Source organism: Cyclopterus lumpus, chromosome 12 (genome assembly GCF_009769545.1).
Source record: "Cyclopterus lumpus isolate fCycLum1 chromosome 12, fCycLum1.pri, whole genome shotgun sequence".
Classification (NCBI taxonomy): domain Eukaryota; kingdom Metazoa; phylum Chordata; class Actinopteri; order Perciformes; family Cyclopteridae; genus Cyclopterus; species Cyclopterus lumpus.
This window is the reverse complement of record NC_046977.1, coordinates 2,900,379-2,920,378: the sequence shown is the minus strand read 5'-3', so window position 1 is coordinate 2,920,378 and position 20,000 is coordinate 2,900,379. Positions and strand designations below refer to the sequence as shown.

Genomic DNA, 20,000 nt, shown 5'->3' with positions numbered 1-20,000 from the left:
GGTCCTTTACAGACCTCAGTGCAGTATATAAAGTCAATTTAAATTAAAAGAAAGACGCGATATGCCAGCGAGACGATGTATCACTCTGTTAGATTTGTGGGAACAAAAAGAAAACCCAGTGACCTCGTTGTGTTTGAGCGCCGCCTCCAGGGGGCGCTGTGGCTTCATGAGCACATTAACCTACGCCCACGTGTCTCCGTCCACAGAAGGTGCACAACATGCTGAAGAAGGGCTGGGAGGCCGACGGCTCGCCCTTCAAAGGGCAGCAGTTCGACCCCTCCATGTTCGACATCCCGCCCAGCGCCGTGCAGTTCTGAGGAGGACGGAAAGACCGGCGGCCCGATTCCTCACTGTTGGACGGAGTCGGTTGTTTACCTGCTGCTCTGTTGTGTTGGACTAAAGGGGGCGGGGTCAAATGTTTGTTTATTTGATGTTTTGACATGTTTGAAATCTGATAAATACGAGTACTTTGTTCACTGTTCTACTCTTTTATTTAAAAACTCTACAGTGCCTATGTGAGGATTCTGTTCTCTTTCTGTTGTTCTCCTTATGTTGTTCTCTTTCTGGTGTTCTCTTTCTGGTGTTCTCTTTCTGTTCTCCTTTTGTTGTTCTCCTTCTGGTGTTCTCTTTCTGGTGTTCTCTTTCTGGTGTTCTCTTTCTGTTCTCCTTTTGTTGTTCTCCTTCTGGTGTTCTCTGTCTGGTGTTCTCTTTCTGTTGTTCTCCTTCTGTTGTTCTCTTTCTGGTGTTCTCTTTCTGTTGTTCTCTTTCTGTTGTTCTCTTTCTGGTGTTCTCTTTCTGTTGTTCTCCTTCTGTTGTTCTCTTTCTGGTGTTCTCTTTCTGGTGTTCTCTTTCTGTTGTTCTCCTTCTGTTGTTCTCTTTCTGGTGTTCTCTTTCTGTTGTTCTCCTTCTGTTCTCTTTCTGGTGTTCTCTTTCTGTTGTTCTCCTTCTGTTGTTCTCTTTCTGGTGTTCTCTTTCTGGTGTTCTCTTTCTGTTGTTCTCTTTCTGTTGTTCTCTTTCTGTTGTTCTCTTTCTGTTGTTCTCCTTCTGTTGTTCTCCTTCTGTTGTTCTCTTTCTGTTGTTCTCCTTCTGTTGTTCTCCTTCTGTTGTTCTCTTTCTGGTGTTCTCTTTCTGTTATTCTCCTTCTGTTGTTCTCTTTCTGTTGTTCTCCTTCTGTTGTTCTCTTTCTGGTGTTCTCTCTCTGTTGTTCTCCTTCTGTTGTTCTCTTTCTGGTGTTCTCTTTCCGTTCTCCTTTTGTTGTTCTCTTTCTGGTGTTCTCTTTCTGTTGTTCTCCTTTTGTTGTTCTCTTTCTGGTGTTCTCTTTCTGTTGTTCTCCTTCTGTTGTTCTCTTTCTGGTGTTCTCTTTCTGTTGTTCTCCTTCTGTTGTTCTCTTTCTGGTGTTCTCTTTCTGTTCTCCTTTTGTTGTTCTCTTTCTGGTGTTCTCTTTCTGTTGTTCTCTTTCTGTTCTCCTTCTGTTGTTCTCTTTCTGGTGTTCTCTTTCCGTTCTCCTTTTGTTGTTCTCTTTCTGGTGTTCTCTTTCTGTTGTTCTCCTTTTGTTGTTCTCTTTCTGGTGTTCTCTTTCTGTTGTTCTCCTTCTGTTGTTCTCTTTCTGGTGTTCTCTTTCTGTTGTTCTCTTTCTGTTCTCCTTCTGTTGTTCTCTTTCTGTTCTCTTTCTGTTCTCCTTCTGTTGTTCTCTTTCTGGTGTTCTCTTTCTGGTGTTCTCTTTCTGGTGTTCTCTTTCTGTTCTCCTTCTGTTGTTCTCTTTCTGTTGTTCTCTTTCTGTTGTTCTCTTTCTGGTGTTCTCTTTCTGTTGTTCTCCTTTTGTTGTTCTCTTTCTGTTCTCCTTCTGTTGTTCTCTTTCTGTTGTTCTCTTTCTGTTCTCCTTTTTTTTGTTCTCCTTCTGTTGTTCTCTTTCTGTTCTCCTTTTGTTGTTCTCCTTCTGTTGTTCTCTTTCTGTTGTTCTCTTTCTGTTCTCTTTCTGTTGTTCTCCTTTTGTTGTTCTCTTTCTGTTGTTCTCTTTCTGTTCTCATTTTGTTGTTCTCCTTCTGTTGTTCTCTTTCTGGTGTTCTCTTTCTGTTCTCCTTCTGTTGTTCTCTTTCTGTTGTTCTCTTTCTGTTCTCTTTCTGTTGTTCTCTTTCTGTTGTTCTCTTTCTGTTGTTCTCCTTCTGTTGTTCTCTTTCTGGTGTTCTCTTTCTGGTGTTCTCTTTCTGTTCTCCTTTTGTTGTTCTCTTTCTGTTCTCTTTCTGGTGTTCTCTTTCTGGTGTTCTCTTTCTGTTCTCCTTTTGTTGTTCTCTTTCTGGTGTTCTCTTTCTGTTCTCCTTCTGTTGTTCTCTTTCTGTTGTTCTCTTTCTGTTCTCTTTCTGTTGTTCTCTTTCTGTTGTTCTCTTTCTGTTGTTCTCCTTCTGTTGTTCTCTTTCTGGTGTTCTCTTTCTGGTGTTCTCTTTCTGTTCTCCTTTTGTTGTTCTCTTTCTGTTCTCTTTCTGGTGTTCTCTTTCTGGTGTTCTCTTTCTGTTCTCCTTTTGTTGTTCTCTTTCTGGTGTTCTCTTTCTGTTCTCCTTTTGTTGTTCTCTTTCTGGTGTTCTCTTTCTGTTCTCCTCTTGTTGTTCTCCTTCTGTTGTTCTCTTTCTGTTCTCCTCTTGTTGTTCTCCTTCTGGTGTTCTCTTTCTGTTCTCCTCTTTCTGTTCTCCTTCTGTTGTTCTCTTTCTGGTGTTCTCCTTCTGGTGTTCTCTTTCTGTTCTCCTCTTGTTGTTCTCCTTCTGTTGTTCTCTTTCTGGTGTTCTCTTTCTGTTGTTCTCTTTCTGTTCTCTTTCTGGTGTTCTCTTTCTGGTGTTCTCTTTCTGTTCTCCTCTTGTTGTTCTCCTTCTGTTGTTCTCTTTCACGTCAGACTGTTGCAGCATTTAGTTTCCATCCAAATGAAGAAGACGTTCGGAGTTCGATTCTTCACGGCTGTAAAATCATTTTGTCGTCTTCTGAAGATTTCCTCCTCTTCGTCGCTCTTCTTCTTCTTCTTCTTCTTCTTCTTCTTCTTCTTCCTCGCTGCTCCTGAACACATCGTGACGAAGACGACTCTGTTTCGGCTCCTCTTCGTCGACTCGGACGACGACTCGACCTGAACAAAGAAAACAAAGAAAACAAAGAAAACAACAAACTATTGTGAGATTAAAATATTGAACTTGGAAGTCAGATTTCCTCATTTACAATTCTCACCGGGGACTTTGAATTAAATTGTGCGTGTAGGGGGCGGAGGGGGGGGGGCGGACCCCCTTACAGGTTAATAAAGGGCCTAAAATAAATTGTTATTCTGGTTTATAAACAACAACAACAACAACAACAACATAAAAAAGCTTTGCAGTCCGCCTGCACTTTAATTAATTGCAACGAGAAGAAATTATTCACATTTTTATTCCCGAGTTTAAAAAAAAAAACTTCTTCTTGAAATAGATTCAGAAACTTCATCAGCGACTTCCTCATTACCATATAATATATATATTATATTTATATAATATATATATTATATATTAATAATATATATTATATATATTATATATTAATATAATATATATATTATATTTATATAATATATTAATATATATTATATATTAATAATATATATAATATATTAATATATATTATATATTAATATAATATATATATTAATATATAATATATATATATATATATATATATAATATAGGATCATATTGGTTTCTCTCTCTCTCCATGAACCCCCCTCTCTCCTCCCTCTCTCTCTCTCTCTCTCCCTCCCTTTCTCTCTCCCCCCTCCCTCTCTCCTCCCTCTCTCCTGCCTCTCTCCTCCCTCTCTCCTGCCTCTCTCCTCCCTCTCTCCCCCCATCTCTCCTCCCTCTCTCTCTCTCTCTCTCTCTCCCCCCTCCCTCTCTCCTCCCTCTCTCCCCCCATCTCTCCTCCCTCTCTCTCTCTCCTCCTTCTCTCTCTCTCCCTCTCTCTCTCCCTCCCTCCCTCTCTCCCCCCCTCTCTCCTCCCTCCTCCCTCTCTCCCTCTCTCCTCCCTCTCCCTCCCTCTCTCTCTCTCCCTCTTTCCTCCCTCTTTCCCCCCTCTCTCCTCTCTCTCTCCCTCCCTCCTTCCTCCCTCTCTCCCCCCCTCTCTCCTCCCTCTCTCTCCCTCCCTCTCTCCCCCCTCCCTCCCTCTCTCCTCTCTCTCCCTCCCTCCCTCTCTCTCTCTCTCCCTCCCTCCCCCCTCTCTCCCTCTCCCTCCCTCTCTCTCTCTCTCTCCCCCCTCTCCTCCCTCTCTCCCTCTCTCCCCCCTCCCTCCCCCTCCCCCCCTCTCCTCCCTCTCCCCTCCCTCTCTCTCTCTCCCTCCCTCCCTCTTTCCCCCCTCTCTCCTCTCTCTCTCCCCCCCCCCCCCCCTCTAGAGAAACACGTCACGTGGTGAGCTCTCCTCCCAGTGTCGTGGTATTTAAGGAGTCGGTCCTCAGACCCGACATCACTCGGTGCCCGAACCGTCCGAGACGAAATTTGGTGCGTGTTTTTTCTGCGCGTGTTTGTGTGAGCGTGCGCGCGCGCGCGTCGGAGCTGCAGCTCGAACCACTCAGCCGTCCGGAAGCTCTGAGGTGGGCGGAGACTCCGAGAGCCCCGAGGTGTCCTCCGGTCCGCAGCGACGCACACGCGCATTCCGGACGACTCGGCACCCCGCACCGTCCCGAGGAGGTGCAGCATCATGGCTGCGACGACGTGCACGCGCTTCACGGATGAATACCAGCTGTACGAGGAGCTGGGCAAGTAAGCTGCCGTTACTCACGCCTTCCCCCCCCCCACCCCCCCTACCCCGGGTGCGCGTCCCAACCGCAGTGGGGGGAGGGGGGGTATGATGTGATGGATGCAGATCCAAAACGCCGGTTCCGGAGCTCTCCTGCGTGATAATGACTATCTATATGCATTGCTTTGATTTATGTATTTACACTATTAGACTTATTTTTAATGCAGTTCGATTTCTGCATGATCACTTCGGGGAACCCCCCCCCCCCCCCCCCCCCCCCTAAAGGCTAATTAGGGACAAACGGGCCTGAGGAGCCTTAAGCTCCCTCATCACCAGCTGGCTGTGATCACAGGGGCTCAGTGGGGAAGTCACATGTAACGAGGTGTGTCCCGGGATCAATAAATAAATAAATAAAGAGAGAGATTTATTTATTTATTTGGACGAACGGAGACTGAGCGGTGCAAAGTGGACTCGGTGTCGGTGTCAGGTTGTGCGTGGGCAGAGAGGAACTCACAGGGACATTTATTCCACAGTTCCAGCGCTGCTTCAATGTGTGTGTGTGCGCGTGCGTGTGTGATGCAGATGTAGGATGTTGAAATACGTGTTCAAATAACTAGTCCATCGACAAAAAAACTGTTTTCAATGATTTATTAAATGTTTTTTTACGCCATTTATCGAGAAAATTAATGTTCCAGATTAATTGTTGCATTTCAGGTGAATGAAAATATGACTAATGATTAATTCATTAATTGTTAGTTACAAAGAGTGGGTTACTAATGTAGCATTACATGACCACGATGGACAGTTTGAGGGGGGGGGATGCAGAAACCCCTTCACTCAGGAGGAGACCAAAGACAGAGCAACAAGAGAGGACATGACCGTCTTCATGTGGACTCAAACCACAGACTGTACGAGGTGGACGTGGTCACATGACGTCACTCCTCGGTTTGAAGCATCCACTTCCACATTTTGGTCTTTGCCCTCTTTGGGTCGATCATCCTCTACATTATGGTCTGTTTGACTCTAAATGACCATAATTTACTAAATGAACATCACGCTGTATTGAAGAAGACTTGAAACTAGAGATTGAGACCAAAAACTAATGTTTACAATGTTTACTGAGGGAATACATCAAGAGAAGTAGAGTCATTTATATAGACTTCTATACAACCAGAGGAGTCGCCCCCTGGTGGTCAGGAGAGAGAATGCAGCTTTAACACATGAAGCATAGACTTCTATACAACCAGAGGAGTCGCCTCCTGGTGGTCAGGAGAGAGAATGCAGCTTTAACACATGAAGCATAGACTTCTATACAACCAGAGGAGTCGCCCCCTGGTGGTCAGGAGAGAGAATGCAGCTTTAACACATGAAGCATAGACTTCTATACAACCAGAGGAGTCGCCCCCTGGTGGTCAGGAGAGAGAATGCAGCTTTAACACATGAAGGATAGACTTCTATACAACCAGAGGAGTCACCCCCTGGTGGTCAGGAGAGAGAATGCAGCTTTAACACATGAAGCATAGACTTCTATACAACCAGAGGAGTCGCCCCCTGGTGGTCAGGAGAGAGAATGCAGCTTTAACACATGAAGCATAGACTTCTATACAACCAGAGGAGTCGCCCCCTGGTGGTCAGGAGAGAGAATGCAGCTTTAACACATGAAGCATAGACTTCTATACAACCAGAGGAGTCGCCCCCTGGTGGTCAGGAGAGAGAATGCAGCTTTAACACATGAAGCATAGACTTCGCTTTAAAGAACCCGAGGTTGCCGCCTGGTAAGCACAGAGGTAGGATCCATCATTTAAATTAATTAAAGTGACAGCGCAGACTAAAACCAACTGCCTCACAAAATTGGTCGTTATGGCATTTTTGGTATTATTGATCGCACCTCGTACAGGGGAAATATTGTACAGACATCTGGCAACGCTGATATAATTACATGAGATTATAATAGTTTTATCAAACGACAAGAAACTAGACAATAATTATTTTGCTGCCATGTTTGCTCATCAAACCCAAACAGAAATAACCACCTCAGTCACTTCTCAGAGCTAATTTTATCTCACCTCTTTGTTGTTACGCAATGAAACTCTCACACACTCCCCTCAGAGTGAATATTATGAATATTATGTGATGTAAGGTGACCTTGAGTGCCATAAAAGGCTCATGAAATAAAACTATTATCAATATTATTATTATTTTTATAAGCATGCATTAAATATTTAAAATGCCAGTTTTTGAGTTTTAAAAATGTAATATTACACACCATTCTGAGTTAATTATAGTTTTTTCTATAAGTCTTAAGCCTATGCTTCATGTGTTAAAGCTGCATTCTCTCTCCTCACCACCAGGGGGCGACTCCTCTGGTTGTATAGAAGTCTATGCTTCAAGTGTTAAAGCTGCATTCTCTCTCCTGACCACCAGGGGGCGACTCCTCTGGTTGTATAGAAGTCTATGCTTCATGTGTTAAAGCTGCATTCTCTCTCCTGACCACCAGGGGGCGACTCCTCTGGTTGTATAGAAGTCTATGCTTCATGTGTTAAAGCTGCATTCTCTCTCCTGACCACCAGGGGGCGACTCCTCTGGTTGTATAGAAGTCTATGCTTCATGTGTTAAAGCTGCATTCTCTCTCCTGACCACCAGGGGGCGACTCCTCTGGTTGTATAGAAGTCTATATAAATGACTCTACTTCTCTTGATTTATTCCCTCAGTAAACATTGTAAACATTAGTTTTTGGTCTCAATCTCTAGTTTCAAGTCTTCTTCAATACAGCGTGATGTTCATTTAGTAAATTATGGTCATTTAGAGTCAAACAGACCATAAAGCAGGGGATGCTTCAGGGGCGGGGCTACAATGTGATTGACAGGTCTCTACCACGGTGTTAAACGCTGACGACCAAAATAATGGAACTGGACGGGTGACGTCACGTGACGACGTCCACTTCTTACAGTCGTCACGTGGTCAGTGTCCCCATGACGACTGTAACATTCTCTCTCTTTTTGCTCTGTTTTTGGTCTCCTCCTCCCGGGGAAATCATCCGTCTCTTTAGCTGCTAAACGCTCCACTTTGTTCCCCAGTTAGTCTGAAACGATGATGTATTATTACAGATTAAACTGTCAGCACCATATAAAAGTCTCCAGCTGCCACATTAAACACACTTTATGAACCTGAAATGGGACATTCTGCACCACGGGGTCACTCCTACGTGTACTTTCACTTGCAGTATTTTCGGGCATGCAGATCAGAGGTCAGAGGTCAGAAGGTCAGAAGGTCAACCTGCCGCTGACTCTGCTTTTTTTAATGTAGCGGCTGACACCCGTCTCCTCTTCCTGCCCCCCCCCCCCCCCCCCCTTGTCTTTGTTTCCCAGGGGAGCCTTTTCAGTGGTGCGCCGCTGTGTCAAACTCTGCTCGGGCCAAGAGCACGCCGCCAAAATCATCAACACCAAAAAGCTCTCGGCCAGAGGTGAGAAGAGGAGGAGGAGGAGGAAGAGGAGGAGGAAGAGAAGGAGGAGGAGGACCAGGAGGAAGAGGAAGAGCAAGAGGAGGAGGAGGAAGAGGAGGAAGATGAGGAGGAAGAGGAAGAGGAGGAGGAGAAAGAGAAAGAGGAGGAGGAAGATGAGGAAGAAGAGGAGGAGGAGGAGGAAGAGGAGAAAGAGGAGGAGGAGGACGGCGAGATGATTCCTCATGATATCAGTTTTATTTACGTTGTATTTGTGGCGAAAATAACGTCCCAGAAATCATCTGAAAATCAGGGAGTTACCTCACATCCTTGTCTCCTCTGCCCTCGTTTTTCAACTACTTCTCTCCTGCTATGTCTCCTTGCCTCGTCTCCTCTGTTTACCAGATTCCCCCTTACGTTTCCTTCCTGTAGCCTCATCTTCATTTCCTCTCCTCATTCCTCCTTCCCTCTCCTTTTCTCTCCTCCTCTCCTCTCGTTTCCTCTACTTCTCTCCAGCTAAGTCTCCTTGCCTCGTCTCTTCTGTTTTCCTCTCCTCTTCTCCTATCTCCTCTTGTTTACTTTCCTCTTCTATCTCCTCCCTTTCTTCTTCTCTCATCCTCTCCTCTTGTTTCCTCTCTTTTCTCTCCCGTCCTCTCCACGTTTCCTCTCCTCATGTTTCTTGTCTTTGCGACCTCATCTCCTATCTTGTCTTCTTGTTTCCTCTCCCCTTATATTGTCTCCTCTTCGCACCTTGTCTCTCCTCCTCCTCCTCTTTCTTGTCCTCTTATTTCCTCTCCTCTTATTCCTTCACGTTTCCTTTCCTTTCCTCTCCTCTTCTTTTTCTCCTTCCTCCTCTTCCTCCTCTCCCTCCTCTCCTCTAACTGGAATGAGAGGTTAAATGGACATCTGGGAAAGGAGTAGCCCTCAGGCTGTGTGTGTGTGTGTGTGTGTGTGTGTGTGTGTGTGTGTGTGTGTGTGTGTGTGTGTGTGTGTGTGTGTGTGTGTGTGTGTGTGTGTGTGTGTGTGTGCGTGTGTGTGTGTGTGTGAAATGAGGGTTTCTCATTGGTTGACTCCTCTGACTGTTGCAGATCATCAGAAACTGGATCGAGAAGCCAGAATCTGCAGATTGTTGAAGCACTCGAACATCGGTGAGACTTTAAAATCACAAAGTTCTTGAGATTAATATCACACGACTACTGACATCATTACTACTGACATCACTACTACTGACATCATTACTACTGACATCACTACTACTGACATCATTACTACTGACATCACTACTACTGACATCATTACTACTGACATCATTACTACTGATATCACTACTACTGACATTATTACTACTGACATCATTACTACTGATATCACTACTACTGACATCACTACTACTGACATCATTACTACTGACATCATTACTACTGACATCACTACTACCGACATCACTAGTACTGACATCATTACTACTGACATCACTACTACTGACATCATTACTACTGACATCATTACTACTGATATCACTACTACTGACATCGCTACTACTGACATCACTACTACTGACATCATTACTACTGACATCATTACTACTGACATCACTACTACCGACATCACTAGTACTGACATCATTACTACTGACATCATTACTACTGATATCACTACTACTGACATCGCTACTACTGACATCACTACTACTGACATCATTACTACTGACATCATTACTACTGACATCATTACTACTGACATCACTACTACCGACATCACTAGTACTGACATCATTACTACTGACATCACTACTACTGACATCATTACTACTGATATCATTACTACTGACATCACTACTACTGACATCACTACTACTGACATCACTACTACTGACATCATTACTACTGACTCTACGACTACTGACATCAGTACTACTGACATCAATAATACTGACATTATTACTACTGACATCATTACTACTTACTCTACGACTACTGACATCATTACTACTGACTATACTACTGAAATCATTACTACTGACATAATTACTACTGACTCTACTACTACTGACATCATTACTACTGACTCTACCACTACTGACTCTACTACTACTGACTATACTACTACTGACTCTACTAACTCTACTACTACTGACTCTACTAACTCTACTACTGACTATACTACTACTGACTATACTGATTCTACTACTGATTCTACTACTGACTCTACTACTACTGACTATACTGACTCTACTACTGACTATACTACTACTGACTCTACTAACTCTACTACTGACTCTACTACTGACTCTACTAACTCTACTACTACTGACTATACTGACTCTACTACTGACTATACTACTACTGACTCTACTAACTCTACTACTGACTCTACTACTACTGACTCTACTAACTCTACTACTGACTATACTACTACTGACTATACTGACTCTACTACTGACTCTACTACTACTGACTCTACTGACTCTACTACTACTGACTCTACTAACTCTACTACTGACTCTACTACTACTGACTCTACTAACTCTACTACTACTGACTCTACTAACTCTACTACTGACTCTACTACTACTGACTCTACTACTGACTCTACTACTACTGACTATACTGACTACTACTGACTCTACTACTACTGACTCTACTAACTCTACTACTGACTCTACTACTACTGACTATACTGACTACTACTGACTCTACTACTACTGACTATACTGACTACTACTGACTCTACTAACTCTACTACTGACTCTACTACTACTGACTATACTGACTACTACTGACTCTACTACTACTGACTATACTGACTACTACTGACTCTACTACTACTGACTATACTGACTCTACTACTGACTCTACTAGTACTGACTCTACTACTACTGACTCTACTAACTCTACTACTGACTCTACTAGTACTGACTCTACTAGTACTGACTCTACTACTGACTCTACTACTGACTCTACTACTACTGACATCATTACTACTGACTCTACGACTACTGACATCATTACTACTGACTCTACGACTACTGACACTACTACTACTGATTCTACTACTACTGACTCTACTAACTCTACTACTACTGACTCTACTACTACTGTCTCTACTACTACTGACTATACTGACTCTACTACTGACTCTACTACTACTGTCTCTACTACTACTGACTCTACTAACTCTACTACTACTGACTCTACTACTACTGTCTCTACTACTACTGACTCTACTAACTCTACTACTGACTCTACTACTGACTCTACTACTACTGACTCTACTAACTCTACTACTACTGACTCTACTGACTCTACTACTGACTCTACAACTACTGACTCTACTAACTCTACTACTACTGACTCTACTGACTCTACTACTGACTCTACAACTACTGACTACACTAACGCTCAATGGAGATTAAGTAAAGTATTTTGACTCCTCTTCTTCCTCCTGCAGTTCGTCTCCATGACAGCATCTCGGAGGAAGGCTTCCACTACCTCCTCTTTGACCTGTGAGTTGTTTCCTCCTTCCTTCCTTCCTTCCTTCCTTCTCTTCCTTCCTTTTTCTCTTTATCTGCCTTCTTGTGCTGCCCCCCCTCCTTCCTCCTCCTCCTCCTCCTCCTCCTCCTTCCCTGGTCCTTAATGTTCCACTCCCTTCCTTCAATCCTCACTGCATCTATCTTCTTCTTCAATATCTGCATTTCTTCTTCTTCTTCTTCATCGTCTCCTCCTCTTCATCCCCTCCTCGTCTTCCAAGGCAGTCCCCCCCTCCCCCTCCCCCCCCCCCCCCCCCCCTCCCCCTGTTACATAACAGGCCTCCCCTCCTCCCCTACCTCCATCCTTGCGGCTTCCACTCACACTCACACACACACAGATGCAACACTCCCCCGCACTGGAGCCAGTCTCCATGGCAACCCAGTCAGAGTGAATCCTGCAGCCGGGGTTTCCCCCCTAATGAGGACATCCCCCTCCTGCCTGTGTGTGTGTGTGTGTGTGTGTGTGTGTGTGTGTGTGTGTGTGTGTGTGTGTGTGTGTGTGTGTGTGTGTGTGTGTGTGTGTGTGTGTGTGTGTGTGTGTGTGTGTGTGTGTGTGTGTGTGTGTGTGTGTGTGTGTGTGTGTGTGTGTGTGTGTGTGTGTTTTAACCTCCTTCTTTACATTTTCAGGGTGACAGGAGGAGAGCTGTTTGAGGACATCGTGGCCAGAGAGTACTACAGTGAGGCCGATGCCAGGTATGATGATGATGATGATGATTCTTCTTCTTCTTCTTCTTCTTCCTCTTCGTCAGTTTCCTCTCATCTCTTTAGATCATTTTATCCGTTATGCAGACTTATAGCTCCAATGGATAAAACTCTCTGTGCATTTTTTATTTGAACTGAATTGCAAATCAAGGTCGAAGCACCGCCCCCCCCCCACGCCCCCCCCCCCCCCCCCCCTCCTCCAGCCCCCTCCTCCAGCCCCCCCCCCCAGACGGATGGAAACGTACACAAAATAAGTGCAACACACGCCCACGCTGCAGCCAAACCCGCCCCTCAGGAAGTAGACTTAAATCAATTTGAGTGTGGAGGCGGTTTGTGGAGGCGAGAGAAGAAGAAAGGCAGAGAGGAAGAAACGAAGGACACGGAAGTCTGACAAGGAGGAGGAGGAGAGGTAGAAGTAGAGAGGGAGTAAAAAAGAGTTATTTTACAGTTGTTTTTTGATCATTTTTAAACATCTTTAACTCTCACTCTTTGTCTCACATTTGGCCTTTTTTTATAACCTCCACCTGATATATATATATATAGAGAGAAATAAATAGAAATACATATGTATATATATATATATATATATATATATATATAAATAAATAGAAATATATAGAAATACATATATATGTGTATTCAAGGCTTTAAATATATATTTTTTATTCATTTAATGCAGAACAATAAAATTATCTCGTTTTTTTATATTTTTTTTTATTTTAATTTTGTGGATTCAAGGTGATGTCAATCAATCAAACATGGTGTTGGCTTATTCACTTTAATAAGAGCACGCCCCCCCCCCCCCCCCCCCCCCCCCCCCCCTCTAGTGGCCATCGTTATTATGACGGGAGCAAAGGAGGAGGTCGACGTTTGGGATGAAACTAACTCAGGACTTTCACCCAGGAGAGCGCTGTTCGAGTCCTGGGTGAACTTTTCATTGTACTTTTAGTTATGAACTTAAAGGGCCGGCCCCCTATTGCACAAGTTAGGTAAAATCATTTCTAGACATAAGAGGATTAACGCTCTCATGTAACCAATGGACGTTTTAAAGATGTTATAATCTGTATTAATTTAAGTGAAGTAAAGCTGGTTGCTGAGGACACGTATCTATGCTTCTTCCTCTCTATTCTCGAGCTCTACTCTCCCTATTATTATATTTTCTCCGCTCTCATCTGCCTTCATTCTCCCTTGTTTCTTTGCATATATTATGTGTGTGTGTGTGTGTGTGTCACTCAATGTGTGTGTGTGTGGGTGTGTGATTAGCATGGCTTGATGACTGTCTCTCTGACGGTTACCTCTCTGTCCTCCCTCTGCAGTCCTTTCCCTCCTCTCTCTCTCTCTCTCTCTCTCTCTCTCTCTCTCTCTCTCTCTCTCTCTCTCTCTCCACACCGTTACATAGTCTCTTGACCAGTTCGCCCAAATGACACAAAGAAAACATATTTTCTTGCATCCGGTGTCTTTTCCAGTTTAGGTTTGGAGAGAAATGCCTCACCAACTATTTGATTCAAAAACACAAACCTGTCAATCACCGTGTAGCCCCGCCCCTAAAGCATACCCTGCTTTATGGTCTGTTTGACTCTAAATGACCATCATTTACTAAATGAACATCACGCTGTATTGAAGAAGACTTGAAACTAGAGATTGAGACCAAAAACTCATGTTTACAATGTTTACTGAGGGAATACATCAAGAGAAGTAGAGTCATTTATATAGACTTCTATACAACCAGAGGAGTCGCCCCCTGGTGGTCAGGAGAGAGAATGCAGCTTTAACACATGAAGCATAGACTTCTATACAACCAGAGGAGTCGCCCCCTGGTGGTCAGGAGAGAGAATGCAGCACATGAAGCATAGACTTCTATACAACCAGAGGAGTCGCCCCCTGGTGGTCAGGAGAGAGAATGAAGCTTTAACACATGAAGCATGGACTTCTATACAACCAGAGGAGTCGCCCCCTGGTGGTCAGGAGAGAGAATGCAGCTTTAACACATGAAGCATAGACTTCTATACAACCAGAGGAGTCGCCCCCTGGTGGTCAGGAGAGAGAATGCAGCTTTAACACATGAAGCATAGACTTCTATACAACCAGAGGAGTCGCCCCCTGGTGGTCAGGAGAGAGAATGCAGCTTCAATACACTTCAGATGTTGACTATGTTGGTGCTCGGTGCCCTTTAGTCATGTTTTAAACATTTTCTATTTTAAACAAAATCCCATTCACCTCCATTGTTTTGGGTTAATGATAGAAAACAAATATCTAAAAATCTGAGATAAATCAGGAAATATGTTTTTCTTCTTCTCACCATATGATCCTCTGTTCCTCCTGTCAGATGTTCCTCTATTGATGTATTACCCGTCTTTCATGTTTCCTTTCCTTCCTGTGTTGCCTCCTTTACCCCCCCCCCCCCCCCCCCCCCCTGTCGTTTTGTCTCCACAGTCACTGTATCCATCAGATTCTAGACTGTGTGTCTTACACCCACCAACATGACATAGTGCACAGGGACCTCAAGGTGTGTGTGTGTGTGTGTGTGTGTGTGTGTGTGTGTCTCATTGTGTCGCATTGCCCTGCACCCCCGTGTCTAAGGGTACATGCTTGTTGTCGTACTGTTTTAATTTGGTGCCTGTGATTTTATTTATAAAAAACAAACCAACACAAACGCCTGTGCTTGCTGTCTGTCAGTCTGACTCTTTGTTTGTTTTGTGCTTTTGGGACTCTTGTTGCACTATTTTAGACGGTCTGACCCAGAAGTGTGATTTCCTGTGGGCCCCGGCAGAGAGAGAGAGAGAGAGTGTGTGACTAAGCATGAAAGAGGGAGAGAGAGAGAGAGAGAGAGAGTGTGTGACTAAGCATGAAAGAGAGAGAGAGAGAGAGAGAGAGAGAGAGAGAGAGCGAGCGAGCAGCGTCTACTTCAGACACTCAGGAAAAAGCAGCGCTCCTGAATACATCACCCAGGGCAGACAAAGCCCAGGGCAGACACAGCGCCTCCCACACGGGGCTGCAGGTCACGCCCACTCTTCCTGACTCACGTGGAAGACGTGCACACACACACACACACACACACACACACACACACACACACACACACACACACACACACACACCTCCTCTCAGACAGGTGTTATTGTATTCATTTAGTGTGTGTTCAGTGTGAGTGTGCGGCGAGAATACTCGTGCATGGATGTGACAGTTGAGGGGGGGTGAATGTGCATCAGACTAACCTGCCCCCCCCCCCCCCCGCCCCCTGCTGTTTGCGTGCAGTCATTGCATCCAGCAGATCCTGGAGGCCGTGCTCCACTGCCATCAGATGGGGGTGGTACACAGAGACCTCAAGGTGAGTCACCTGCAGTGTGTGTGTGTGTGTGTGTGTGTGTGTGTGTGTGTGTGTGTGTTGGGAGGTATGTGAACCACGTTCTGAAGGCCGGTAAGTGCTGTGTCTGCTTGTCTCTGCATGTGTGTGCGTCCGCCGTGTCCACACGCGCATGTGTGTGTCCTTCTTGTGTTGCATTGAGCTGATTCTCTGCACGCATTTTTTTTTAAATTATTATTTTTTTTATTGAACGTTTTGTGAAAAAACAACTTGAAAGCAGCTTTTTTTGTTTCCTCCCCAAAATGTTTAACGCTGCCGTGACGTAGAAGTGTACTTCAGGGGGCGTCAGTACGCCGTGACGTCACTGGGGGGGGTGTGGTTACAGGTGCCACAGACTCGAGAGTCTAAATCTTTAATAAATATAAATATGAAGTTAGGTTTTATTGGGTTTCAGACTTTCCCAGCAGCTTGATGAATAAATGACTTTATTAAGAACAAATTTACATCAGATTTTTGTCTCTTATTATTCTCTTAAATTGCTCTAAAAGATTTCTCAAAATTACATTTAATTTATAAATGCAAATCAAAGGATGCCACTTTATTATAACCGACCACACAGCATCTAATCGCATTATATAAACAATCAATAGTTTATAACTTATCATTACAAAGTCTTAGCATTATATCTATTTATATTTTTACTTTCGCTCATAGCAACTTAAAAAATGTTTAAAACTGTTTACATTATATTACATTCCGAAGCATGTTAATAAATGTGTTTATAACCATTAAAACTATGTGATACAACCTCATCGGTAACTCATTAACTGTTTCATAAACCAGTTAGATGAGTTATAGTGGTTAAAAAATAAGTTTAGAAATATTTTAAAATGTTCTCTCTGCATTACAGCGTGCTATAATGTTTTATAAGCGTTTATTATTTGCTTATAAACTTTAAACAGGAGGTCATATAAAATGTCCTGTTTTTGAAGATGCAAAACGAAAATAACCACACACAAAGAGACACAAAATAACAACAAAATGACCACAAAGAGACACAAAATAACAACAAAATAACCACAAAGAGACACAAAATAACCACAAAGAGACACTAAATAACAACAAAATAACCACAAAGAGACAAAATAACAACAAAGAGACAAAATAAGAGACAAAATAACCACAAAGAGACACAAAATAACCACAAAGAGACACAAAATAATCACAAAGAGACACTAAGTAACCACAAAGAGACACAAGATGCAAACCAACACCGTGATTGTTACTTTAAGGGTGTCTTATTTATATCACATGAATTTCTATAGAAAACATTCAGGCCCGGCTCACATTATTGCAGTCGGACTCTTCCAGTGAATTGAAGGTTCCCTCAGAGGAGGCAGAAGGTCGGGAGGCGCTCATGATTATTTCCCTCGTGGAGGTTCATAACGTTGTGTAGAGGAAAAGAGATGTTGTTGTTGTTCATGAAACACGACTGAACGATCAAAGTAAGTTATCTTCTGCTCTGAAAGACAAGAGGAAGATGAAAGAGACACTAAATAACCACAAAGAGACTAAATGACCACAAAGAGACTAAATAACCACAAAGAGACACTAAATGACCACAAAGAGACTAAATGACCACAAAGAGACACTAAATAACCACAAAGAGACACAAAATAACCACAAAGAGACAAAATAACCACAAAGAGACTAAATAACCACAAAGAGACACAAAATAACCACAAAGAGACTAAATAACCACAAAGAGACACAAAATAACCACAAAGAGACTAAATGACCACAAAGAGACACAAAATAACCACAAAGAGACACAAAATAACCACAAAGAGACTAAATAACCACAAAGAGACACAAAATAACCACAAAGAGACAAAATAACCACAAAGAGACTAAATAACCACAAAGAGACAAAATAACCACAAAGAGACTAAATGACCACAAAGAGACACAAAATAACCACAAAGAGACACAAAATAACCACAAAGATACTAAATAACCACAAAGAGACTAAATAACCACAAAGAGACTAAATGACCACAAAGAGACACTAAATAACCACAAAGAGACTAAATGACCACAAAGAGACTAAATAACCACAAAGAGACACTAAATGACCACAAAGAGACTAAATGACCACAAAGAGACACTAAATAACCACAAAGAGACACAAAATAACCACAAAGAGACTAAATAACCACAAAGAGACACAAAATAACCACAAAGAGACAAAATAACCACAAAGAGACTAAATAACCACAAAGAGACAAAATAACCACAAAGAGACACAAAATAACCACAAAGAGACTAAATAACCACAAAGAGACACAAAATGACCACAAAGAGACTAAATAACCACAAAGAGACACAAAATGACCACAAAGAGACACAAAATAACCACAAAGACACAAAATAACCACAAAGAGACACAAAATAACCACAAAGAGACAAAATAACCACAAAGAGACAAAATAACCACAAAGAGACTAAATAACCACAAAGAGACACAAAATAACCACAAAGAGACTAAATTACCACAAAGAGACACAAAATAACCACAAAGAGACACAAAATAACCACAAAGAGACTAAATAACCACAAAGAGACACAAAATGACCACAAAGAGACTAAATAACCACAAAGAGACACAAAATGACCACAAAGAGACAAAATAACCACAAAGACACAAAATAACCACAAAGAGACACAAAATAACCACAAAAAGACAAAATAACCACAAAGAGACACTAAGTAACCACAAAGAGACACAATAACCACAAAGAGACAAAATAACCACAAAGAGACAAAATAACCACAAAGAGACACAAAATAACCACAAAGAGATTAAATAACCACAAAGAGACTAAATAACCACAAAGAGACAAAATAACCACAAAGAGACAAAATGACCACAAAGAGACACTAAGTAACCACAAAGAGACAAAATAACCACAAAGAGACACTAAGTAACCACAAAGAGACAAAATGACCACAAAGAGACACAAAATAACCACAAAGAGACAAAATGACCACAAAGAGACACAAAATAACCACAAAGAGACACAAAATAACCACAAAGAGACAAAATGACCACAAAGAGACAAAATGACCACAAAGAGACACAAAATAACCACAAAGAGACTAAATAACCACAAAGAGACAAAATAACCACAAAGAGACAAAATAACCACAAAGAGACAAAATAACCACAAAGAGACACTAAATAACCACAAAGAGATGCAATAACTCTGTTTTCAATCTTTATGCTAAGCTAAGCTACGTTAATGGCCCGCTAGCTGCAGCTTCATATTTACGGCACAAACATATAATAATTATAATAATATTAATATCCACTTCCTGTTGAGAAGTCCCCCTCTTCATTTAAAAAGCGTTCATAGTTTATACATCAGCCAGCAGAGGGCGACATGACGTCTGACCTGAAGCTCAACATCCAGCTGGTTCCTGCAGCCGGTTGTCGGCTGCATGTGGTTCAGGACTCTGTCTCCATGTGGTTCAGGACTCTGTCTCGTGTGGTTCAGGACTCTGTCTCCATGTGGTTCAGGACTCTGTCTCGTGTGGTTCAGGACTCTGTCTCCATGTGGTTCAGGACTCTGTCTCCATGTGGTTCAGGACTCTGTCTCGTGTGGTTCAGGACTCTGTCTCCATGTGGTTCAGGACTCTGTCTCCATGTGGTTCAGGACTCTGTCTCCATGTGGTTCAGGACTCTGTCTCGTGTGGTTCAGGACTCTGTCTCCATGTGGTTCAGGACTCTGTCTCCATGTGGTTCAGGACTCTGTCTCCATGTGGTTCAGGACTCTGTCTCGTGTGGTTCAGGACTCTGTCTCCATGTGGTTCAGGACTCTGTCTCGTGTGGTTCAGGACTCTGTCTCCATGTGGTTCAGGACTCTGTCTCGTGTGGTTCAGGACTCTGTCTCCATGTGGTTCAGGACTCTGTCTCCATGTGGTTCAGGACTCTGAACCAAAAAAACAACCACAAAGACAGAAAATGAGTAAAAGGAGGTGCAAAATAACCTTAAAGAGATACAAAGTAACCATAAAGAAACACAAAACAACCACAAAGAGACACAAAACAACCATAAAGAGACACAAAACAACCATAAAGAAACACAAAACAACCACAAAGAGACACAAAACAACCATAAAGAGACACAAAACAACCATAAAGAAACACAAAACAACCACAAAGAGACACAAAACAACCATAAAGAAACACAAAACAACCACAAAGAGACACAAAACAACCACAAAGAGACACA

The 20,000-nt window shown here is 42.8% G+C and overlaps 2 protein-coding genes across 2 annotated transcripts in view; both read left to right on the top strand.

The window, feature by feature from the left end:
- Positions 1-476, top strand: part of nudcd3 (NudC domain containing 3) — a 3,945-nt gene extending 3,469 nt beyond the window's left edge. Inside the window, exon 6 of the mRNA XM_034547166.1 lies at positions 207-476. Coding sequence (XP_034403057.1) covers positions 207-317 — 111 coding nt within the window. The 3' untranslated portion in view covers positions 318-476. The remainder of the gene's footprint in view (positions 1-206) is intronic.
- A 4,216-nt stretch (positions 477-4,692) lies between these two features.
- Positions 4,693-20,000, top strand: part of LOC117740184 (calcium/calmodulin-dependent protein kinase type II subunit beta) — a 30,939-nt gene continuing 15,631 nt past the window's right edge. The window contains exons 1-6 of the mRNA XM_034546407.1: positions 4,693-4,754; positions 8,100-8,194; positions 9,259-9,318; positions 11,621-11,675; positions 12,327-12,392; positions 15,657-15,729. Coding sequence (XP_034402298.1) covers positions 4,693-4,754; positions 8,100-8,194; positions 9,259-9,318; positions 11,621-11,675; positions 12,327-12,392; positions 15,657-15,729 — 411 coding nt within the window. The remainder of the gene's footprint in view (positions 4,755-8,099; positions 8,195-9,258; positions 9,319-11,620; positions 11,676-12,326; positions 12,393-15,656; positions 15,730-20,000) is intronic.